Raw genomic sequence first — 18318 nt, forward strand, 5'->3', positions numbered from 1 at the left:
TTACTAAGTTTATCAGTATGGTTTGTTGTTTACACCAAACACTTAAGTGTACACAGTCAAAACACAAAAATAAAGGTAAAACTTGAATTTTAGAAATCACATTACATTACCAAAAGACCTCCTAATTATCCTTCTTTTCTTTTTTATATAATAATTTATCTACATTAGAACATAAATGAAACATTTTTATTAAACATTATTGTTTTTTTTTTTTTTAATTTGCTTTTGAACATGATTGTTAAATTATTTTATTTGATCTACCAATAATTATTAACTAAGGAGATGTTTAAAAATAATTATTGTATAATGAATGATCTACTTCCTAGATTAAAATAGATGTCTTTTAATTTTGATATTTAAAGTCTTAAGAAATTATAAATTTTAATTTTCGACTAAAACAGTTTTTTAAATTACTCAACATTAATAATTAATAAGCATAATTTTATTATAATTTCACTATGCAATAAGTTTTAAAATAATATATTCAACTAATATTAAATATATGTGTTTAAAATTAAAATACCACTCATTCATTGATCGCTACATCTTAAAACAACAAAATGTATAAACTTGAAATTTGATTTAGTGACTTTTAATATAAATGTGCAATAAGAAGGGATTGTCCAAATATATTTTTAGGAGTTGAAACAGTGTTGGTTTGGATAGTTACATGGGATTATTTTGTTTAATATGTTGATTGTAATAATTAAATATTTATAATTATTTTTAATAATGTTAAATCAATGTCAGTAAGTTAATATGCATATTTGAATAAAATATCATTAGAATATATGAGGATTGGGCACATTTTCAATCTAAAATGTTGTTCGTATTAAATTAGTAATTGCTCTAATTTAAAATAATATCTTTCGTTTGAGCCCGAGCAATTCAGTTAATACTACATAAGGAAATATATATTAGCTATTAAGACTGACAAGATTATTAACTGAACAATAATTCTATGAAGTAAATACTCAAAGTATTTATTATTTCTTAATTATTAAAAACTTAGATGCTACGTATTGATGAATTTGTAATTTATTATTGTTCTTTGACACTATTCATCTGATAGAAGAATGTAGGTATGTAAGAATAATTGATTTATACTAATATAATGGATATCATTTTTTTTATCATACGAATTAGATAAATAACTCTTACTTCATTTATGTATCAAAATCAAAATCGATAAATATATCTTATGTAAATTATATTTAAACACATTGCTAAATAAAGTGAGTTCACTAATAACATTAATAATACAATATAGATAAATTTAAAATATATTTGTATACAGGAAATTAAAAATGATGGTTGAAAACCAGCCACTAATTTTGAAATAATGAGTAATGCCATACCATTGTTAGATTATTATTATTGCTAGACACATTTTAACAAGTGCGCTGAATTTATATTTATTTCTATGAATAAGAGTTTTTATCCCTAACTTTACTTAATTTAAGCGTTAAGGATTCTTTGTACGGTTGGGGGGGGGAGTATCAATGAGGGAAAATTATAAAAAATAAAACCTTTTGTAAAAATTATAACTTCAAATTATATTTTACGTTTTCGAATAAAAAATTGGTGAAAGATTTTCTCATTCTTGAACGCTAGAACACTTATACAAAAAGGATAATGGTTGATTAGGTATGTCATACATGCACTTAACACAGAAACATTTAACATAACTTCTGTAGAGCTTAAAAGTTATTTTCTAAACTGTAACAAAAAGAAAAACGTTAGTACGTTGATTAAATTTAAACACTTCACTAGGTATATTAGAATTACCTAATATTGAACTACATTATTCTGTCCATCGCATTTTACTCGTACTACTGTTCAATATTTAACGAGTTAATGGAATTTATTTTAATTGAAAACTTTGTAGAAAATAGAAAGTCAGAATAAAACGAATTATTGTCAAGTAGGTAAGTAGTTGACAATAGGTACTTTTATTTCATCAAAAAAACGTTATTATTTATAAAACGTTATATATTTATCGGTGTAACGAGTCATTAGGTACACACAATGGCGTACTTAGATTTTTTCGATGTGAATGACCTGAAAAAAAATAATTAACTGTTACTAGGTTGAAAAATAAAGGTGATTTTTTTAGTTTTTATGTATATTAAGCGAAAAATATAAAACAAATATAAAAAAACTAACATAAAAATATAATTATAAAAATAATGGCAATAAAATAAATTGGTATTTTGAACTGGTAATTATAACTTAGGTGAGGTTTTTGATAACTGTCTTAGAACTTCAAATTCGGTAAGTTTTTTTTGTTGATATTTGCTATATCGCTACCCTTACAGCAATAACACGTATTTGAAAAAGCATTAGTTTTCAGGAGAGCTTAAAAATCCCCTATTTTTCAATAAACAATTTTTGTAGGTATAATTTTATGTAGGTAGATACATGTTATTCACAAATAATTTTACAGATACGAGTAATTGTTTTTGTAGATAAGTGTTTTTGAATTATTTAAAAAAAATAAGAAACAACACGTAACTGACAACAAAAACTTTTAATTTAAAACAATTTATAACAATATTATTAATAATTATGTATATTTAATATAATAGAACTGTTAAATTTTTTTTATAAATTTCAATAAAAAACAATATTTTAAAAATTAGAAGTAAAATTAGGTAATAACAGCTTAATTTACCAATATTATATAGTATTTAAATATAATGTAAGGTTTTTATTTTTATTGTTTAGCTTTGTTATAACTTGTTGTTAATAAATTATTATTGCTTACATATATGTTTTTCGTATCTTTTTTAACTACCGGTTGGTGTAAGATATATATAAAATAAATAAAATAATTTCAATATAAATAAAAACAATATTATTATACTAATATTTTAATAAAAATAACAATCAGTTTTTGGTTAGTAATATTTTGAAAGAAAAATCAAATCAAAAACATAACAAATTAAAATGTGATTTCATTTAAAAATACCCAAAATATGTAACAACAATTTTTTACCAGTACCTACCTATTTAGATTGCATTAAAAAGTAATAATAAAATGAAAAACATAACTACCTAATTAAAACAAAAAGTTATCTATTAATCTTAGGTTAACATTAATATCTTTAAAGATAAAATACAATTTTTCGTGTGATGACGAATATATAAATGTATATATTGGTGTACGTATGTGTTACTAAATATAATCTGATTTTCTAAAAATTAATTGTTGGAACATGTCATATTTTGTAAAATATTGAAATTATAATCATACAGTTTTTCTGAAATTATTTTTACAGATAAACCAGATATAATAGAGGTAAAAAAGCAAATAAGTTTGATTAAAAAATTTACAATAGGTATGTTTAACTAATTTTATAATACTATTCGAACTCTTTAATAATCCTCCTTTATTTTTACATCAGTTAATATGCAATAAATATGTTTATGTATATATATTGTATATGGCTATAGTTATGTTCACTAGATTGCTTTATAAGTCTGTCCATACATGGACGATAAATTATTTTAAGTAACTTTCTTACAATAAAACCAGTAATATAACAATGAATATTACTTAATATTACTGAATTAGTTGATCTCGCCCATAAAAAAAATAATATTTAAGCATCTATAAACCAGACAAAACACTGATACAGTTGAATAATAGTGATATAATTCAATATTTCAAACATGGAAATATTTATTAAAATTGTTAAATATATAAATAATACAGCGAAACGTACAAAATCGAAAATACATTATTAAACGAAATTTGACGAAAAATAATTTGTTGTGCCAACTAATAATACTAATACGCGGTCACCGTTTGTAAAGTTTAACGTGATAACAGAGGCAGCAAAGAAGTCTGTGGTCATAGATATTAAAGAATAAAAAATAATAAGAATAATATCTTTATTACCTATGTCTGAGGTGTAAATATTGTAGATACGTGGTGTCGCATTACATTGTCAGATACGGGTTATGATCACAGATATATAATACAATTATATATCTGTGGTTATGACCAATGTCTATTTTTTGTGGTTAATATTTAATTAACAATTACCATGGTTATGAATAAAAATACGCGCAAAATTTTTCTGAATTTTTTGATATCAAAACATAAAAGTCGAAAATGTCCAGATACGTGATGTTGCTGTTAAAGTAACGATTTGTAATCCGTTAATACAGTGGATGCGGTTATTGTTTATTTTTTTTTTAGATAAAATCAGTCGACAAAGATATACTTTAATTAAAATATTACGTAAAATTACGTTTTGAACATCTAGTAAATAGTGCTATTTAATTTTAATTATTATGTAAACGATTGTTCAACGGCAGTGTCGGATTAAGGGAGGGGGGCAAAGGGGACAGTTGCCCCGGGTGGCAATTTTTTGACAACGTCAACAAAAGTTTTGAAATTTTCTAATGTATATACCAGTTTTTAGGAAAAATTATTAATTTACTATTAAAAAATATTAATAACAATTATATAATATTATATTATATTAAACTGTTGAGTTATTTCGTCAGTGGACGTTCAGCATATTAAGGGTAAAACCATATTATAATTATTTAACGTTCGGACCTATGCATTTTTATTTTTGTTACACTGACATAAAATTGTGTTTATTGTATTTCTTATATATCTCTATGTGTGTATTATAATTTATAACCATCAGATTATCAAATTTGATATTAATAGTTTCAAATAATTTATTTACACACTACCAAGCAATTGTTTTTATTTTATCTTTATTTCTCTCTCTCTCTCTCTCTCTCTCGTCTCGTGATCATAGTTTTCGTCGTTGTCGAGTTCGATTCACAAATCACGATTAACTGGAAAACAAACGTGCCTAATATTTTATTTTCAATCAATATGAGTGGAAAGCGCATACAAACGCATATATTGAAATAAATGAGTTGTTTGGGTTTTTTTTTTTTTTAAGAAATTGATGATGATATTTTATGAGAAAAATCAAAGCAATTAGTAAATATTTATACTGTTTATAACCGGATTTTGAGAATGAGATATACAATTTAAAACAATAATGAAGTGTTTTTCAAAAGATGAAAAATTATCTATGCACAGTTCTTTTGAAGTATTAACAATATAAAAAGTTAAACAATTCATTTTCTATTGTGGAAATAGCTTTAAAACTTTTTATATTTATACTATGTTCAAATGCTAGTGGTGAGAGATCCTTTTCAGTTTTAAAAAGAGTCAAGAATTACCAGAAAACATAGTTATCTAATGAAAATATGTCATAGTTATCTTTAATATCTATTGAAAATATTTTCCTAAAAAGTATAGGTTGGAAAGATATTATTAAAGAGTTTGCTACACAGAAAGCTAAAAAATATTTGTAAATATCTTATATTTAAAAATTTGTATTAAAATGTTTATATTTAGTACCTACTAAGGTCTATAAATTTAAAAACTACCGGTGTTACAATATGTTTATAAATAAAAATTAATTAAACAATCTATGTTATTACTTGTATACATACTCGTATATATATACATGTACTATATATATATATATATATATATTTTGTTTTGTGGAAGAAATTGAAGGGTGGAATTTTAAAATCTGCCCTCATGCGGCAAATTTGTTAATCCGGTACTAGTCAACGGGTATAATTTACGAAGAAAAGCACTAGTTAAATTTCTGTTTTACAAGAGTTAATAATAATCTTGTTAAAACTAAAACGTTCCTCCGTTATGATCGATCTTAAATGCGTTTCAACGTTGAAAATGTTCTCCCTGGTGTAACCGAAGAAATAATCTGACGACGCTTTGATAACATCAGTTAAGTAAACGTATTTTTTTTTCGAGTACGAATCGCGATGCTATCGGCTTTGTATACAGGGACTGGACAGGCGGAATACCGGGAGTACTCATTGGAAAGTTTTTTTTTTTAGGTTTATCTGTTTAGACTCATTGTGTCGACAGACTTAGACGTATTTTCTAATGCGATTGTATGAGAAACGGTTTAAAATTAAATAAATGGTCTTTTAATTTTTAATAATAATATTAAGTGTTCAAATTCTTAAAGTAATATAAAATCATTTTATATGAAAAATATACGTTTTTTTTTAGGGTTGTTTTTATGCCTTCGGTGTATATAAGTGGCCCTTTTCTTTTCTCCCGGTAAAAATTTCTAACCTAGTCAGGCCCTGTTTGTATATGGCGATGCAATTTCAATTTGAAACCGTTTGTACTTTACAAATACAACAACGCTCCAGGCGAAGCTTTTATTCGTTTCCACGAATAAACCATTTGTTCGTTTATCCATGTATGAATTTTTTTTTTTCGATTTTGTGAGTGGTGGGTACGTAACACCCGATGTTGGACGGGTGCCGGCCACATCCGACTTATTAACGTTCGACAGTGCTGTAAGAAAATCAAAAACAAGAAATCGGGTCGAAACCCACACGTACCCACTCTCGCGTTGTGAAACACGAACGTGCTAAACCGCTGGTCGAACCGTCCAATTACGTTGTTTGCGTAGGATTCATATTGCGGAATCGTGAGCACGGAGAGATGCCGACGGCCGAAGCAGGAGCTGATTTAACAATTTTTTGCTTACATAATCCGCCCCTATTCGAAATTAAATTTGCCGCTCCTGTCTGGAAATAAATAACTTCTACATAATAAAATATCCTTAAATAAATTTACATGTAAACAACACTATCGTTATTTAAATAATTCACGCGTAGAGCAGTATTTATGAGGTGGTTTGGGGAGGCAATAGCCCCTTTGAAATATTTAAGGGAACGGCAATATTTTTACGGCGGTTCTAAATAAAACCAATTCGATTTTTTCACATTTTCAATGGATATTATTTATGAATAAACAAAATTGTATAAGAAATAAATGTTATGCTATAAAATAATTTATATTATTTAATAGCGTACAAAATGCATATCTTATTTAAGAGTATTTTATTCGACATGGTATTTTATTGAATTATAGGTATTGGTCTAATGTTGATTTATATGGGGATGAATCATTCAGACCGAAAGGTACTAAATTATTTAAGGGTACCACCAGTCGTTTAAAAGATAATTTTCTATAACTTTATCTATGTAATTATAACTCAGTTATTAGTTAGAAATATTGTGTAATAGTTTGCTGAAATGGGGAAAATTAATCGCGAGCGGCTCTTTAATGAATAGTTGGAAACACTTGTTTTCGGTTTTTCGCTTCAGGGAAGAGGGGCGGTAAAATGTTAAATACGACCCTGCTGTAACCAATAACCCCATGTCCAACAGTTTTTATAACCCGAACGTTTGCCCAGCCTCCGGTATATATTATATACGTATAGAACTTTATTAGTATATAAACAATAATGTCTCATTTACATTCAGCCCATTTTCGTGGGTAGTGAACAAGGAACTGGCCAGCAAGAGTCAAAGCCGTATCTAGAAATTTTTTTCGGGAGGGGTTCAAAATATGCATATTGTAATTTTATTGAATTTAGATTTTAACTTTTGATATTTGGTTAAAAATAAAACAAAAAAAGATTTAATCTCCTTTTATTAAATTTAATATCATATTTTCATATGATAATATGATATAAAATTAATGATTTAATTGGAGCTGAAGTCATTTTTGATTGAAAATATTTATGTTAGAATTAAAAATAAATAATTATTTTAAACATTCGTAAAATATTGAAAACATTTAGGGGGGGTCAGACACCCTGGACCCCCCTAGATACGGCATTGAATATTCTGTACACTGTATCTAAATAAACTTAAACACAAATCCTAAAGTAACCATCAAACAAGACATTTACAAAAAAGTGTTCTATCCACATGCTGTATAATTGAAAATTGCAGACTCCATAATAATAGTTTATAATTCCACAAATGCCAAAATATAAATAGGATACCTTAAAATAAGCAATATTATTAATAATAATAACAATAAATAACTAAAAAGCCTAAATAAAATGTATGGTATTCATTATATTTGCAAACATAATATTCATAAAAACCCGGATAAAATAATTTAAAAAATTATTATCTGTTAATAATCAGTTATCGAATTACCTAATGACCGCTTGTTGATGGTCATCAATTTTAACAATGTTCGATCTTTCAACTTTCACTTGTATATTTTGGTGGGTGTCTAATAAAAAAAAAAAAATAATAATAATATAAACTATATATACATAAACATTTTATTTAAAATAAAATTAATAAAATAATGAATATATAAGGTAGTTATAAAGTAGGTAGCGTGATATATTTAACATCAAAATCTCAATTTAGTTTATTATATGTTGTGGCAAATAAGATATAAATCAAGAAAAATAACTATAACCTAGTCAAATGACAAATTTTCTAATCAGTTTAAGCATTATGTTGTATTTTCATATAGATTATTTAATGGATATGAAAATTAGACAATCACGTATTCATCAATATTTTCTAAGAAATAATAACACTCCTATAAAAGCATACAAAAACATAAAAAAAGAAATGTATTAATTAATTTTATTAAAAAATAAACTACAAGAGATGAAAATTGTAGCTTGCAGTAATTGTACATATTAATACCTAATATTAAAAATATTTAGTTTATATTTATTAAGTTATTATCAATAAATTATTATAAATAAAACGTTGTTATATATTTTATTCATTTCAGCAGGATGTATTTAGTATTAAATGTGGTCAAATAGTAAGTAAGTATACAAATTATCTTTATTTATTTTATTTTTTTTATAGTGAAAACAATACAAATTTCATTTTTATAAGATTTTTTTATTGCTACCGGGGGGGGGGGGGGGGGGGTATCCCTTTTAGAAATCCTGGATATGTCACTGGCGTGGATCAAAGAAATATATTAAATGGACAAGAAAAATTCCTAGATTTCCACTCAGCATAAATACAATATATATGTTTATAATATATATGTTTATAATTATTAGTGTATAGTTATTAATTTGTGCGAATTACAGATACAAGTTTAGGATTCTAATATTTTTCAATTGGAAAAATATTACGGACAAGTCTTTACTGACATATAGTATCAAAACGTCTAATTCCTTAAAACTTTTGTTGACATTGTAATTATTCCAATTATTAAATGAATATTAAAAAATTCCCAAATAGAATAATTAAGTGATAAAATGAAAATTTACCCTTAATACGTAGTAAATAACTTGAATATAAAATCAGTTATGGTGTTTAGAATAAATAAATTATAACCTATCATAATTTATACATTTTAATATTATAAATAAATAACAATTAACTTTTACTTGGCATATGAAAAATAAAAATATGTATTAGCCAATATTTACTTATCTTTTTATATATAATATTTGATTTTTCATTAATTTATGTCAAGACTAATCTATATCTACTATAAAATTACAAACAATAAATTAATAATTAAAAAATGTATTCTTTAAGTTTTGAGTTTTAATATCCAATAACTATGGTGATCTAACAACAAGTTATCATAAAATTAGTTTGAACTATTAAAATATACTTCATTAACTTAATTAAATTTACTTTTTTATTGTAAATATATGTTGATATTAGATATTAGATTATACCAATACTTTTTATATATATTAATTTTTATTCTATAATCTGTTGATAAGTACAAAGGAAATATAATTTTTTTTTTTTTTAGAAATACTTATATTTAATTTAAATTTATTAAAATATTACTTTTGATTATTCTTCGTTAATGTTTGACACTTCTAAATGAACTTTTAACTGACACAATTTTTCTAACACAGCAATACCTTAAATATAAAATAATCTCATCTTAGAAGATATAAATTATTGGAATAGTTTCAATTTAATTATGGAAGTACGGAAGAATCTTTAAGTTCAGACAAATATAAGAAAAACGTATTTTATTTATCAAAAATATAGATAGCATAATTCTAAACTAATGCTTTTTTTTTTGAAACTTATTAACTTATAAGTTATCAAGACTCAGCTGAAAATAATAATATAGCTAAAATAATAATAATAATAATAATAATAATAATAACTGTTTTAGTTATGTAAAACATACAATAAGATAAAGATTTAAATTTTACCTTCTTCTCTATTCTTACTATATTTACATTCCCATGCATCAAATAGCATATTATAATACCTAGGACCATCAAAGAATTCATGATATTTAAAAGATGAATTAGTTGGAAATACTTTTTGAAATCTAAAATTTAAAAACAATTTACTTTAAATACAATATTATAAAACAAAATATAATTTATCAAAAAAAATACATACGATCCAATTTCAGTGAGTTCATCCTCGTAAGTAATAAGATGTCGAACATCATCTGGTAAAAGATCTTCTAATATAGAGTCAATATACTAAACAAATTTAAAACAAAATTTTTAATTCTTTAATTAAATGTAATTAATAATTTAATACTTCTTCTCTAGATTTAACATTTGCAAAATATTCTTGTTTTTTTCTTTCTTTAGCTGATAAATTAAATGTATATAATCTTTTATCATAACATAGTCGTGATTTAACTCTTAACATTTTGAGTAATGTATTCTAAAATTTTAAGCAGTTACAAATTAAATTTTTAATATTTAACTATAACTTAAATTTTTATAAACTACTATAACATACATATGTAGTAAGTGACATTTTATTTGGTATATGGTAACCAACCATATTCATTAAATCTTTAACTAATGGCCCTTTAACTGCTACATCAAGTGGTGAAGAAGTATGTAGAGAAGGAGATATGTTAACCTAATAAGTAGAACAATTAAATAATTCAATCTTTAAAAAGTTAAATTTATTTTACTTCTAATATCCAAGGCTTAAGATCATCATCAAACAAAACATCAATTCCAAATAACTCATACGCATTGTATCTGTTGCCTAGGTTTGATGAACACTTTTGGCTTATTGGCAGTTCTCCACTGATTACTGTTTTAATAACTAAATCGGTCAAACTATCCCATATTTTTTTAACATCAAGTTTACGCTCTTTTTCCATGTATTTCCACAATGATCGTAATGTCCTAAAATAATTATAATTTATCAAGATACACTACATAGAGAATAAAGATTTAAAAATGTTTAAGATAAATATTATTTTTCTAGAAAATATTTACCACTTATGTCCTTGACATGCATCAGCATCTTCATTTTCAGTGTACTGACTACCGAGTCTATTAATACTGTAGTTAGTCAAATGCATATATCGATCAGATATTGTAGTAAGATCAGATGAGTACTTGACTGAAATTAAAAATAAATATGTGAAAATGTCAAGAACTCAGTGAAATATGTTTAACCTGAAGCAAATCTTACAAGCCCATTTTCATATAGATAAAGCCGGAGAGGATTGATTGAAGTAATGAGGATATATAGTCTTAAATCAAATTTTGTATCATTGATTAAAAAAGGATTATCAATATATCTTTGTACAACTAAATATCTATTTCTTGGTATTTGACTCCATTTTGATATCACACGAATTCCAGTTCCTCTAGCAGATGCTGGCTATAGTAAAATTAGGTTTAACAAAAAACTTTTGTTAACAAATAATAATTAGGTAGTTTAATAAATACCGGCTTAATAATCCATTTATCATTTTTCTTCCAGACTTGTTTTAAGATTCTAAGATCATGAGGTAATATGTATGATGTAGGTATGAAACCAAATTGATCTTCACCATATATCAACATAAGCCTATGCAAGTTTTTCCATAATTTATCTTTGTGTCCAATTTCAAATGTTCCCGGAAAATGATTAAATTTTTGTTGATCACGCAGAGTTTTAAAATATAATGAATTCATTTGTTTATCCCAGGTTCCAAACCAATCATTAGATTCTAAATTAAAATATGTAATTAAATAAAATTTAATATTATATTAAGATTAAAGGGAAAAAATATGAAAAATAAACTCACGGGATCGAGGTAACGTCATGAATCCACTAAAAACATCAAAAATAGGTGGTGTAACACCATAATGTTTTTGTAAAGATACATAATTTTGATGACATTGATCTTTAGTGACAGAAGGATTATTTAAATTATTAACTAAGCAAAGCTCACTTCTCACTAATTTAAAACCACTGTTTTCAATGATATGCCGTACAACAATTGGACTAATGGGACGTAGTTTCCATTTCAGAACATTTTGCAAATCTTTTGGAAATGATTCACCTATAATAAAAAAAATTATTATATTTAGATTTTAAAATTAATTTTTTTTTAATCTTCATTCATTTTGAAACTTTGTTATTATTATTATTATTAAGTATTATTATTTATATGTAAAAATAAAATTACCTTTTATATCATGCGAAGAAAATCGTATGTATGGAGGCATATTTGAAAATAAACTTAATCTTAGGGCTGAATGTTGTACAGAAATATTTTTTTCCTTTTGATTTCCTATGATTAATTTTATGAGTTGAATATTACCACAATTCACATCAACAACACATTTTTTCAAATATTAATTTGGAATTTTTAATTCAAAATGCATGCTTTATTTACAGTACATTTATAAACTAATTTTTATGTTTAAAATTATAATTTACAATTAAAATATATATTCAGTTAGAAATAAAATTATCATATAAATTTATTAAGTAAGTATTTATTAAACAAATAAGCTACATACATACTTTAAATTTGGTAACATGTTACCTATTGAATGGAGAGATCTTGATAATTTATTTGAGAAATTTAAATTTTTCAAACTAGGATCAGTATCTAAGATTGGAAACAAAGCTAATTTCAGTTGTCTGTCTGAAATAAGATTTATCTTTTGATGTAGATTAGCATCAAGTGTTTTTTGAGTATCTATTATAAAAACCATATATAAATTGAGTATTGTCATAATTAACATCAATAACATAATTTTTCAAATATTAATTTAAAATGCATGATTTTATTTACTGTAAGTTTTTAGATTAATTTTTATGTTTAAAACTATAAGAAATAAGATATAAGAAATAAAATTATCATATAAATATATAAAATAAGTATTTATTAAACAAATAAGCTACATACATACATTAAATTTGGTAACATGTTACCTATTGAATGGAGAGATCTTGATAATTTATTTGAGAAATTTAAATTTTTCAAGCTAGGATCAGTACCTAAGATTGGATACGGAGCTAATTTTAGAAGTCTTTCTGAACTATGATTTATCTTTTGATGTAAATGACCACAAAGTGTTTTTTGAGTATCTATAATATAAACAATATATAAATTAATATTAAAAGATTAATAATAACTTATGGATTTTAAGAACTCGTTTACTTTCAGATGTCAGTGGTACTGATGAATTTAGTATATGATTATGCATAATCTGAAATAAAACAATTCAGTTTTAAAAAATATTATTTAATTATTTAATATTTTTTATTCTTATTTAACAGGGAACACAGAAGCATCATTTGAAATATCAACTTTCTTTCTAATTTTAAGAGTTACTTTTTTTATATTTTAATCGGATGATTTTATTTATTCCTTAATCATATTATTAGCCAATATGAATCGATTATTTATAATAAGTGATAAATAGGGCTAGGATTTATATGGATTTGTTTGTTTTTTTCCTTAAGTCCAAATTGATTAGTTGTTAGCATACCCATGATTTGGCTTATTGTGGATCCAGTAGAACCATTTTTTTTTTATTTTTTTTTTGCATATTTGCATATTTTGAACATATTGCATATAACTGGATATTTATAGATTTTTGAGAATCTTTGTGATTTTTGAATTTTTTATAAATTTTTTAAATTTCAAGTTTTTTATAATATTGTTAAATTTAAATTGTATTTATTTAATGAACATTTATTTTTCGAACTGTCATATATATACTATACATTTTATCTTGGTCGGACGACCGATATAATTATACAAACATTGTTTAACGAAGTATTTTTTAGAGTAGTGGTTCCCAAACTCTTACTTTTCAATCGCGAAACCCTTAGGAAATAGGTAGTTTGTGTTTCGTGAAACCCCAATGCAGTGCCGGATTAACCTACAAGCAAATTAAACACTACTTAAGGCCCACGAAAAAATTCGTTTTTTTTTTTTTTTTTTAAAAAAATTAAAATTTGTAAATTTGCACACTAAGTCGATGGTCAGACAAGATCCGGTATCGGCTCAATATTTGACCAAATTTTTAGACTGTTTATTGGGGGAAAAATCCGGATTTCAATTAAATTCACCAAAATTATATAGTTTATACACATTTATTTCTACACAACAAAATATTTCGTTTTTATACGTTATCGGCAATATATAGTATACGGGTACACTACTAATAGGGGTATACTAACCTATAAATATGTTTTCTACTTTATCAAGTTCATGTAAAAAGAAAATTTCGAATTTTTTACTAATTTTTTCCTATTTTAGGTAAATTTTTTTTTTTACAAAATATTTTTGTTTAAATTTATGTTTTTAAATGCTTATTTGAGTGCTTATAATGATACTTTTAAGTGCTTTTATAAGCACTTATTTTAATGATTTTAAGTCCCTTAAGTCCCGAGCCCTACTAATAAGTAATAAGTAATAACAGTATTAGCTATTAGTAACTACCTTTATTATCTGTGGAAATTATACATTTATACAACACTTTACTTTTACACAGTACAGTACAATTTATTATAACATGTTTATATTTATGATTCTTTATCGACGCAACCAAATTTAATATTTGATGACAGAGACTATCACGGTCGTTAGTGAACATTAGAACATGTATAGTATTACAGAGTGTTTTAGTTGTTAAAAAGGGTCAAGTTATTCTGTGTAGTTGAAAAAAAATAATTGTTCAAAAATTACTTAGAAAAATATAAAAAACAAAAGATAATTGGAAAAAACTACCAACTGTACTGGTGAAAGATCTTTTTCCCGATTAAAATTATTAAAAACCGTATTACAATCTTCACTATTACTAAATAATCGTAGAATTTTGGAATTTTTAGCACCGAGAGTGAATTTGTAAAATCTCTAGACTTGGATGATGTCATTCGAACTTTTCCAAATGAAAACGTCAGAAAAAAGAATTATGTATAGATGAATTCGTCAAATTAAATCTACAACCAATTATGTTACTTTCCGGCCAAACTTCAGTAACTGCACTTCTAATAGTTTTTTCGTAATCAATAGTAAAATTTCTCGGAAAAATAATAAATTAATATCTTTACATTTTTGACAAATATATCGAAGAGCAAAAACATAGGAAGATGTTAGTTTATTTGGTAACAAATAAAATACGAATTGAACATAGTGGCCATTGTGGAATCTATGAATGGTAAATATTTGCATAAAAAAAGCGAGTACAATAATCAAATGTTCCATCCATGTAAATAGTACCTATCTACCGATGACAAACATTTTGAATTTGTTAAATTTGTTTAAATTAACTCTTTTATGCGTCATCTGTAATAACTGCAATTTCACAGTGAATATTTAACGCTACTAATCAATTTAGTCTACCCATTGATAATGAGTTTCTGAGGTACTTCTTAGTAGTTTTTAAGTTTTTTAAACAAAAAAGTCAGTTAAATTTATATTGGTACGTTTACTCATTTTATTTGTTAGACGGCAACAGTAACATTCGCACGATTGAATTGGTATAATAATTACATGTAGGCACAGACAGTCAAATATTATTTTGTCCAGCTTTTGACAACGATAAATCGAAAATATTAGCTAGTGTGGCATTTTCAGGAAGTTGATGTATTGCCGATTTTTTGGAAAAAAATAAAAAATATACATACATTTGATTTTCGTTAATATCATAAAAATATAATAGTTTACACGGTTTTAATAATTTGTTTATTTTCACGATAATTGATTTTATACGTTTTAGAATTTGTTTTATATACTACAAGTATATGAATAAAAGTCATTATGCACATTTAAAATTATATTTATAAGTTATAACACAATGATTTACATTCAACTGCCATAATAGTATTACAATGTGTTCAATAAACTTTATGAATAAAATATGACAGCAGTTGAACGTATAACATTTATAAAAGTGTTTTTGACAGTTATCGAATACAATTTCTATAAAGTCAAGGGGGGTGTCCAGACACCTAAAATACCCCTCTCGTTTGCGCCACTGTAAATATTACAGCTAAAAAGTGATTGAAAAAAATTGAATCTAGGTTAAATTAAGAAATTTCTACATTTTTTTTAAAAGAGTATTTTAACTTTGGATAACAATTATTTAATAAAAAAAAAAATAGTAAATGTTGAAATTATCAGTAAAATACATAACATAAATAAAAATAATTCAACAATTAAGATTGATTAGGAACAAATAGTTTGTTTAAATATAATTAAGTATAATACTCACAATTGATGGAAAATTCAATAAAATTATTACAATAATTTGCAAAATAAAGATGGTAATGTATTGATGTAATATGATGGTAATTTGAATAATTGATAAAAAATAAAATGTTTAACTAACCATGGATAGAAATAATTAAAGCAGAGACGAAAACTTGAACGACAAGATTTGCTAGTGAACCATAGACTACTTTGTGAGGCGAAAAGCAAGGACGCATATACCCGCCAATTGAGTCATTTAAAATGATGGCGAAGGAACATAATGTAGGAAAATTAAATTAAAATTTGAAAACAATTAAAATGAGCGTATAATGTAAATGTACCCAGCGACGGATTAAGAATTTTTCATAAGGACGGACACATAATTTATATTATATCAAATGAATTATAAATTACTTATTAAATTAATATAAATTGTAAAATGTATACAAGTAAAAAACATATGTTTAAATACATAATTATTATAAATCCCATTGAAGTTTTCTTTTAGGTTTTTTCACACATATATCCAATGCCTCTTTTAGAGTTATAGCATGTATTGTAAATATAGTTAAAATTTATCTTTATTAATATGAAGTATTGATAATCCGTTGAGCTTATTCTAATTCGTTTTAAATCTTAAATGGGTTTATGTTCGTTTTAATGAAATGAATGATCGTTCTGAAGTAGCTGTTGCGACGTATATAATACATAATATTTTTAGAAGGCACTTAATATAAGAAAAAATAGATGCAGATTTATAGGCTTCCATGGGAGTATATGCTTTGTCATTACCGATTAGATTAGATGATTATTATTTTTAATGTTCGTAAATCATCAATAATGTTATAATAGCCTTTGAAATTTGACAACACCGACTGTCTGACAATGATACAGGTATTCAAGACCGTAACTAGAATTTTTTTTCGGAAGGGGTCCAAAACATGTATATTGTAATTTTATTAAATTTAGATTTTGACTTTTGATATTTGGTTAAAAATGAGACAGAAAAAGATTTAATCTTCTTTTATTAAAATTAATATCATATTTTCATATGATATTATGATATAAAATTAAAAGCAGTCAATGATTAATTGGAGCTGAAGTCATTTTTGACTGAAAATATTTATGTTGGAATTAAAAATAAATAATTATTTTAAACATTCGTAAAATATTGAAGGCATTTTGGGGGCGGGGTCCAGACACCCTGGACCTTCCACCAGATACGGATTTGGCGAGAATGTGTAAACACGTCACCCGCGCTTACCATGCTTCTCGCGTTGTCGTTGCCCGTCAAGAACGGTAAATTGAACAGTGCGAGCAGCAGGTTAACTGGCTGCACGAGCGCGATTACGTGTTTACATTCAGCTCGATCGGTTACCGCCTTTGCATTATCAGCATTATGTTCGTCAACAACTAAAAAATAATATTATTCATGTCCAGATTAATTTTCTTTGCGTTCTTTTATTACTTTTTTTTTTTTTTGTTAAATATGCTGACAATTAAATCGTTATAGAATTTGATGACAATGTATTCTTACGTAACGAATTTGAACTTCCTTGTAAGTTATGTGAAACAGAAATAAGTGCTAAACGGCGATATACAGTAACACGCCATATCGAGAATGTAAAGCATAAACGTAAATTTTTTGTTAATAACATATTTTTTTTTTAGTTTTAATATTTTGTAAAATAAATTAAATCTTATAAATTATAACATTAATTTTTTGTATTTCTTTAGTACAATACTACAATCAATTTTACTAAATTTGATAACCTACAACAATGTCCATGCCTTACTTATGATTATGATTGTTCAAAGAAGGTGAAGTACATTTATAATTTTTCTTTAACTATTTAAGGTATTACAAAATATTAATGAGATCTGGAGTGTAACGCATTTGATTTGTAACAATTATCTCCTACTGCTTTGATATCATTTAATATATTTAAGGCAATTTATAAATTAAAACTAAATTAAAATTGGTCAGAAACCTAATACGTTTC

The 18318-nt window shown here is 25.0% G+C and overlaps 1 protein-coding gene across 1 annotated transcript; it reads right to left on the minus strand.

Moving 5' to 3' along the window:
• Positions 1–1133: 1133 nt before the first annotated feature.
• LOC112691613 (tubulin polyglutamylase TTLL4-like) lies at positions 1134–17929 on the minus strand. The gene is made up of 19 exons (XM_025565925.1): positions 17917–17929; positions 17580–17728; positions 13274–13322; positions 13045–13200; positions 12653–12808; positions 12290–12394; positions 11906–12163; positions 11565–11827; positions 11289–11496; positions 11106–11232; positions 10793–11012; positions 10612–10737; positions 10405–10533; positions 10258–10343; positions 10062–10183; positions 9682–9758; positions 8047–8125; positions 6430–6618; positions 1134–2061 (listed from the first exon to the last, which is right to left on the minus strand). The coding sequence occupies exons 1-16, from the start codon at positions 17927–17929 to the stop codon at positions 9688–9690; spliced, it is 2238 nt and encodes a 745-aa protein (XP_025421710.1). The 3' UTR covers positions 1134–2061; positions 6430–6618; positions 8047–8125; positions 9682–9687.
• Positions 17930–18318: the final 389 nt, after the last annotated feature.

This window comes from Sipha flava, unplaced genomic scaffold (genome assembly GCF_003268045.1).
Source record: "Sipha flava isolate LNK unplaced genomic scaffold, YSA_version1 65_pilon_pilon, whole genome shotgun sequence".
Lineage (NCBI taxonomy): Eukaryota > Metazoa > Arthropoda > Insecta > Hemiptera > Aphididae > Sipha > Sipha flava.